Source organism: Heterodontus francisci, chromosome 15, assembly GCF_036365525.1.
Source record: "Heterodontus francisci isolate sHetFra1 chromosome 15, sHetFra1.hap1, whole genome shotgun sequence".
NCBI lineage: Eukaryota > Metazoa > Chordata > Chondrichthyes > Heterodontiformes > Heterodontidae > Heterodontus > Heterodontus francisci.
The window spans coordinates 4,067,277-4,076,172 of NC_090385.1; the positions used below are offsets into that span (position 1 = coordinate 4,067,277).

Sequence of the window (8,896 nt, forward strand, 5' to 3'; positions counted from 1 at the left end):
ATTTATTGTCTCATCCTGAAATATTATACAAAAAACCATTTTGTTTATATCTTCCATAATCTGGTCAGATGCTAAAAGCTGAGAGTCGCGATTCTATTGCAAATTTGCAAGATTCAGGCAGAGCTGAAAGAATTTGAAATATTTTCTGACACCATGGATGTGGAGTTGAAATGACACACTGGAAATGCATTGAATTTTAAGTGTGTTTAATTAAACTAGATTAAATGGTTAAACAGGATGCAGAAGGAAATGTGTAGGAGAAGTTTCAGGTCGACTGCTTTCCAACAAAGTCCCTTTTTTAAAATGTCATTCAGGGTTTAATACAGAGAGCTTGTAATGCCTCCACGGGTGCACGGTCCATAGGCAAGTGAATTCTGATTGTATTGTAGGCAGAAGAGAATGGTTTGTTGTTTTAATTAACCAGAGATGCCGATTTTCCGCAAGAAATTCACATAATTACTTCAACGGATGCAGGTAAATCCCCATCTAATTTTAAAATGCGGAAATGTAGCTCAATATATTGTTTGGACCCACTCGGGTTTCTTTTCTTTCCTTCTGTTCAAGCTACTTCCTTCAATTTATTCGCTTTTTAATAGTCCGATGCGCCCCGGTTTTATTTACATGCAAACGTACTTTACCCGCCTGACCTCATAATCGGCACTCGTCCTGAAATCTTTAAACTGGCAGCAGGATGCTGTTTACCGAACAATTCAGTGCAATGTAGTGAGATTTGGGCTGAACTACAAGCTCTGAGAATTATGTCACTTAATTTGGTTTTATTTTTCAGATCAGGAAAGTTTAACTTCTCAAATACAATTTTATGGGAAAAACAGCCCTAGAGTGAAAGTGGGTGGAGGAGGGATTGGCAGGGGAATGAATTTACCCCTACATTGGTGAACTGAAGCGGGAGTTTTTGGACGGCAAAAGTATGGATTTGCGATGAGAGAGGACAGGGCGTGAAAGTAGTATCATCATCAGTTTTGACTGAAAGAAAGGGAAACACATCTCTAACAAAAGAAAGCCTATTGGATTCAGCGGGGTTGTTAGGACAACGAAAAAATATCCTTAGATGATTAGTTCCACATCAAAGGAATTTACATTCAGTGGTGGAAAAGCAGTTCTTTTATTTAACCACAGGTTTTTTTCCACTAAGAGGAATCGTATGTTTGGTCATTGTGTTTAATTTTCTCCATTCAGAGCACACTTGTATTAATATAAATAGAAGGACTGTTCTAAACTGCTAATTGTGGTGTGGAAGCGTATAAAGAGGATCTGTAAAGTAGAAGGCGATAGAGAAACAACACAGGGCATTTCAGTGGATATGATAGACTCTACCCTCATGAAGTGAATGGAAAGCGTACAAAACATCAGAGAGCGCGAGGATCTGCACAAAACACTGCGAATTGAGGCTCATTATAAACGCACTGTCATATAACAGGGGCTTCACCCCTTTCCAATTACTTCAGGATCACTCTGTCCTAGCACAAGAGCAATATACTGTGCTGAGATAGTTCTAGAGAATCTTGCTCCCCTGTGTCTGATTAATAATAACCAGTTCAAGTAAAGTGAAATACCTTTTCTGGATTACTTACCCTGAATCAAAGCTGATATATAATGTAGTCATATATATTGATAATACTTGGACATTTCAACGCCCCGAGACGCTCCCAAATGGCACTTTAAAAGCACATATTATTTGCTTAATGTATAAGATATGTGTTTAAGAGAATAATTCACGTAGTTTCCTTCCTAATTTGTAACATGCAGTTCCCGTTCAGGGTGAACACATGGCTGAAATCTTGCTTATAATGTCTCACTAGTTGAGGGTGCGGGTGGCCTGCCTGAGGGACAGGTCTTCTGCTCTTTTCCTCCACCCAGGAGGGATGGACATGAGTTAAGGAAGAGGTTACATGAGGTAATTTCTCATTACTTTCCTTAAACCAGAGCGGGAACTGAACCCGCGCGGTTGATACCATCCAAAACCATCTCACCAACTGAGCTACACGTTCCCCTATTAGCGCTATCGCCATCCAATCTTTTCAGGGTGGACTCGTGTATTTAGATTCAAAGCATTCTAATAGGTTCGATATAAATATCTTTTGCACTTAAAAATAATGAATGCCGGAAAACATTTGTTTCTATATGTCGTTCGATAACACAAGGACACGCTCATTTGATTAGCATATAAATAAATCGGTGATAATAAAAACGCACACATATAATCTAATAATCAGAATCTACTGTCCTAATACAAACGAACATATAAAGCTTTCAATAAACTGAGCATCACATCTATGTTCCATATCGCAGACAAACTCACCGTCAGCATTTTCAGACACAGGAAATGGTTCTGTTATGGAACTGATATATTCACACGGGTACAAAATGATCTTAATGTTAATGAGTCAGGTAGAGGAGATGAAGTTGGAATCAATTAATTTTGTAGCGGGAGCCAGAAATCTCGGCCAGGATCGTTGCTCTGTGAGGGGGAGGCTCATCAACACATACTGAGACACCTGGAACTCGGTGCTAAGGCCCTTCTTTAACCCTTTGCCCTCTCACCGCACCGCAACATGATTAGATAGTAACGCTCACAAACTAGCTGAACACACACTTCAGCATTATTTGAACATTCATTCCTAAAAAACTCTCCGAACACATTAATTCGCACATTTATTGTTTCATACAAGTTTACATATTGTACATAAATTAAGAGTGAATTGACCTGTATCCAAATGACCAAACCTAGTGTAGAACATGCACCACGCAGTTACAGCGACATTAAATTACACCTATGTTAAAATTTCAGTGTCCTTTGTTTCCAAACGTAAACTGCCAATGTTTACATTGTTGTATTGTTGGAATTCATCAATTCAGTGGTAAAAACACACTTGGCCATGACAAGACTCTGTTGAACAGAATATTTAATAGTCCAGCTCTTGGTATAATAATCAGTCCAGCTCTCGGTAGGTTAGTACAGCTCTTGATGTAGTAGTTCAGTTCTCTGTATACTTCTGCTCATGCTCTTCTCCAGTGGGACAGGCGTGGCTCAGAGTTCTTGCAAAGTTGTCACTGTTTCTCCTTTGACAGGTGTACCATGCGTTCAAAAGACCGCCAGGAGTAGGATGTGTTCTGGAGGAGGGAGAGTGCGGCTCGACTCCGAATCTGTTGGAAGGTAATGGGCGCAAAGTTGTACCGAGCCCATTTCCGTGTAACGGATTCACCCTACCTTCAGAGCGGTGTGAGAGAGATGGGATCAGTCGAACGGATGATACCGAATCCATTCTGAATTCGGATCTGTTGAAAGGCATTACGTTCATTCTACCTTCCGACCAGGTTGAAGACAATGCACCAGTTGCGGCACTCGGTCGTATTAAAGATAATGGATCTATTCTCAGGTCAGAGTGAGCTGAAGCCAACTGATTGCTGAATTCGGACAGGGTTGAAGACAACCTGCTGAAAGTGGCACCGGGTTTGGTTCCAGACGAAGGATCCAGTCTAACTTCAGGCCGACTGGAAGCTAATTGGCCCGAGGGAGCAACAGATCTAACTGCTGGTATCTGATCAATTCTCTCTTCGGCCCTGACTGAGGGTAACGGAGGTAAGGAAATGCTGGCTCTTGTCGTAGTCGACGGATCCAACCCATCCTCAAGGCTAGTAGAAAGCAACGAACCCAACTTGCCCGCAGGCGGTGGAGCGGCTTTATCCTCAGAACGGTTGCAGTGTAACGGACAGGGTGAGGTATTGAGCCTGACTGACAGAGGGTCCCCTGAAGAAATGTCACTTTCTGTGTCAGAATACGATATTCCAGTAAAAGCTTCGCGCTCATAGTTCATTGAGAGGCTCGGTTTGCAGTGCAATTTCATGTGTTTGCGAAGGGAGCTTGGGTGCGTGTAAGATTTCTCACAGTCTTTAATTTTACAGATATATGGTTTGTCACTAGTGTGAACATGGGAATGTTTCTTCCGATCGCTGCTGTTTGCAAACCTTCTGTCACAACCCTCGAATTCACACTTGAAAGGCTTTTCACCTAAATGAAGAATAAACATTTGAAATAATTCTGAAGGACAATAAAGCATTGCTATCCTAACCCATAAAACCATTAAATACCCTTAGTAGAATTACTTCAAATCGAAACTTTGGATTAGAATCCATTCTCGCCTCACCTATATACATAACTCAGATAATCATATACATGTATGTATATATATAGATGGATGATATAGAGACAGATAGATAGATAGATAGATAGATAGATAGATAGATAGATAGATAGATAGTGATAGATTTATACATAGTCTCCATTGATTCATTCATCAATGTTCACACACTCGCCTCTGCTTTATTTAGTTTACAGGTGGATATTCCCAAGTGGATTCATCTTTTCCAGTATGCTACTTGTACCAGTACTGAATACGTCAAAACAAATTTGAATCTCGTCAAGTAATATTTCAGTCAGATTTACATATATAGAGATTGATTATTTTATCTTTCTGATTTGAACGGATGTTATAACCCAAATGTTTCAATGTAGAAACTACACCCTCTTTACATAAGCTTTATATTATTTATAGTCCGGATTCGTCGATCTGTAATCTTGAACGAATCTTTCCATAAAGTGTATGCGACAAAAATGTGACAGTCAGAAAATAGGAAACACGAGGGAAATTAACGGTGCAACAGCAGTTCACTAATGTATAATCAAGTACATATGTTGTAAAAATGTATGTGCTGTTAGCACTCCAGACTCTTCAAACACAATTTTATACCAAGCTTTTCACAAAACAACTACACAATGAAAATATCCATTACGTTAAACCCGAGAAATGATAATCTAACTAAGGCCCAAGGGATGTTTGTATATGCTATCGTTACATGAACATCGTGGATTTTAGTGATAATTCAGTAGTATAATTTAAAACATGTATTAATCACATCTAGCACTAAATTTCATGGCATCTAACACTGGTGACATGTTTCTCATTCCTTAAGTTATTCCTTTTAAACTCATATATATCAAATGGATTAGTTATCTCAACTGTGCGAAAGAAAGTTAAACAATGATCTAAGTTAGTAGAAACCTCCACAAAATACTCCGAGTGAAGAAGAAACAAACAGACTGACCTGTGTGAGTCCTCTTGTGTATCTTCAGATTTTCTGATCTGGCGAACACTTTTTCACAGCCAGGAAATGGGCAAGGGAAGGGCTTCTCTCCGGTATGGACTCTGACGTGGTTTATCAGCTTGTATTTGGCTTTGAAAGCCTTCCCTTCCCTTGGACAGTTCTCCCAGTAACAGACGTGAGTCAGTTGCTCAGCTCCTCCAATGTGCTCCACCGTCAGGTGGGCAACTAACTCCTGCATATTGCTAAATGTTCTGGAGCAGGAATTCTTGGGTGCTTGATCCTGGTCAATCCACTTGCAGATCAACTCCCTCTTAATGGGTTGCTTCAAGTATCTAAAAAATGAGCCCGTCCCGCCATGACCAGATAAACTCACGTTCAAATTAATCGGGTTGTAACTTTGAAGTAAAGATGCAACGTAATTCTCGCTTCTTGGACCCGCCACTTGGTTATAGTTGCGTGACCTGGCAATGAGCTCCCCTGGTATATCCAGGGGGATCTGTTCATTGACAGCCCTAGTGGACGAGGTACCTCGAAAGCTCTGGTCATGCAGAGCAGGAATGAACGGGTGGCCTCCAGTTTCGGCGTGGCTGCTACGGTCATGATATCTTCTTGAGGCGGAGACAAACACGCCATGGTGGGAACTTGTGGCAGAAAGTTGATCCGAAATTCCAGGCATGGAGGTTGCAGAGAAATCGCGCCTGGCGAGCAGATTGCTGCTGCCTCCTATGCTGTGGCCACTAAAGGCCGAATAGGATTGATAGGGAGCTGGGTAGCTCACACAAGGCGTGACTGCGCTCTCGGGATTTTCTGATGATATATTGTGCGAGGGGCTGAGTTTTAGAGAGTGCCCCAAGTGTTCTGCGGCCAAAGGTGACGGCCCCACGCTGAGGTCGGTATTACTCTCCCCAGGGTAAACATGTGAGAGAGGATAGCCACTGAATCTTGGCAGAGCCATCATGTTCTGTTTGGAATGGTGATCAGATCTTGTCAAATCCACTAATCTCAGCGCTGGGACTCGCCTACAAGTCCCAGTGTCCATAACAACTATAATCTGACTCCAAGCATAGATCTCCCGACTGTTCCCTAACAACCGAACTGGGAACTAGATTTGGAACAAGCTTGGGACTTCTCTGTTCCATATCTTATTCTGCTATTCTGTATCATACCCATAATCTTAGTAGTACAAAGACATCAAAACAGACCAGGGTCCTGCTATAAAAGCACAGCGGGAAGGTCTGCTGTTTTAAAATGAAGGGCGAGAGGGATTGGAGGGATTTTTTAAATGACTGACGTGAAGCTAGTTTGCTCGGAAGATACGCATGCGCTCACAGCGTGACTCCTCGCTAAAATATTGCAAAAAATGCTTTGAACAACACTGAACGTCATCATGAAAATCCGTTGTTTTGTCGGCACGGTTTGTTATATTGGATGCGCCATTTAGTTAAGTAAAAAGATTAATGCGCCATAAATCGTGTGATACTGTATAGAAAGTGAAACATATCCGTCCTTGAAAATAATTTAGCAGGTCTTCATATCTGTCATCTAATTAGCTACAAGAACTGTGGTCCATTTGGGTACTTTGTGTAAATCAGCGACTGTAGTAAAAAAAAGGGGGGGGGGGGGGGGGAACAAAATCTAAAAGCACCAAATTAACATATAACTAAGCCACAGACGACTTGACAATTTTATAATGATAAAATTAATGTTCCTTTTTAATCACCCAAGCATTTTTCTTTTGCTCATTGCCACGTTTCATAATTGCTCCTTCCATATTGACTCGTGTACTAAATAATCAGCACAAAAAAGTGATCGTGACGTCAATAAATGATATCTGAAGACCTTCACAGACATATCAGATCAAACGTCTACTGACACAAATCCACTAACACACATCTACTGACACAAATCCACTAACACACGTCTACTGACACACATTCACTGTCAGAGACTCACTGACATAGACATCTACTGTCACAGAGACTCACTAACACACAAATCTACTAACACCCACTGACACACATGTACCAACTCAAAGGCACACACATTCACTATCACACATTCACTAACACACAACTGCTGACTCAGGAACACTGACACACATCCACCAACACACATTCACTAACACACATCTACTGACTCAGAGGAACACTGACACACATCCACTAACACACATTCACTAACACACATCTGCTGACTCAGAGGAACACTGACACACATCCACTAACACACATCTACCAACACACATTCACTAACACACATCTGCTGACTCAGAGGAACACTGACACACATCCACTAACACACATTCACTAACACACATCTGCTGACTCAGAGGAACACTGACACACATCCACTAACACACATCCACTAACACACATTCACTAACACACATCTGCTGACTCAGAGGAACACTGACACACATCCACTAACACACATTCACTAACACACATCTGCTGACTCAGAGGAACACTAACACACATCCACTAACACACATTCACTAACACACATCTGCTGACTCAGAGGAACACTGACACACATCCACTAACACACATTCACTAACACACATCTGCTGACTCAGAGGAACACTGATACACATCTACTAACACACATTCACTAACACACATCTACTGACTCAGAGGAACACTGACACACATCCACTAACACACATTCACTAACACACATCTGCTGACTCAGAGGAACACTGACACACATCCACGAACACACATTCACTAACACACATTCACTAACACACTTCTGCTGACTCAGAGGAATACTGACACACATCCACTAACACACATCTACTAACACACATTCACTAACACACTTCTGCTGACTCAGAGAAACACTGACACACATCCACTAACACACATCCACTAACACACATCTACTAACACACATCTGCTGACTCAGAGGAACACTGACACACATCTACTAACACACATTCACTAACACACATCTACTGACTCAGAGGAACACTGACACACATCCACTAACACACATTCACTAACACACATCTGCTGACTCAGAGGAACACTGACACACATCCACTAACACACATTCACTAACACACATCTGCTGACTCAGAGGAACACTGACACACATCCACGAACACACATTCACTAACACACATTCACTAACACACTTCTGCTGACTCAGAGGAATACTGACATACATCCACTAACACACATCTACTAACACACATTCACTAACACACTTCTGCTGACTCAGAGGAACACTGACACACATCCACTAACACACATCCACTAACACACATCTACTAACACACATCTGCTGACTCAGAGGAACACTGACACACATCCACGAACACACATTCACTAACACACATCTACTAACACACATTCACTAACACACATCTGCTGACTCAGAGGAACACTGACACACATCCACTAACACACATCCACTAACACACATCTACTAACACACATCTGCTGACTCAGAGGAACACTGACACACATCCACTAACACACATTCACTAACACACATCTGCTGACTCAGAGGAACACTGACACACATCTACTGACACACATCCACGAACACACATTCACTAACACACATCTACTGACTCAGAGGAACACTGACACACATCCACTAACACACATTCACTAACACACATCTGCTGACTCAGAGGAACACTGACACACATCGACTGACACACATCCACGAACACACATTCACTAACACACATTCACTAACACACATCTACTGACTCAGAGGAACACTGACACACATCCACTAACACACATTCACTAACACA

The 8,896-nt window shown here is 41.6% G+C and overlaps 1 protein-coding gene across 1 annotated transcript; it reads right to left on the minus strand.

Annotated features, from left to right (window-relative positions):
- Positions 1–2,996: 2,996 nt before the first annotated feature.
- On the minus strand, positions 2,997–6,082 carry LOC137377827 (zinc finger protein ZIC 1-like). The gene is made up of 2 exons (XM_068047905.1): positions 5,125–6,082; positions 2,997–4,030 (listed from the first exon to the last, which is right to left on the minus strand). Exons 1-2 carry the CDS (start codon positions 6,080–6,082, stop codon positions 2,997–2,999), a joined length of 1,992 nt encoding a protein of 663 aa, XP_067904006.1.
- Between the last annotated feature and the right edge of the window lie 2,814 nt (positions 6,083–8,896).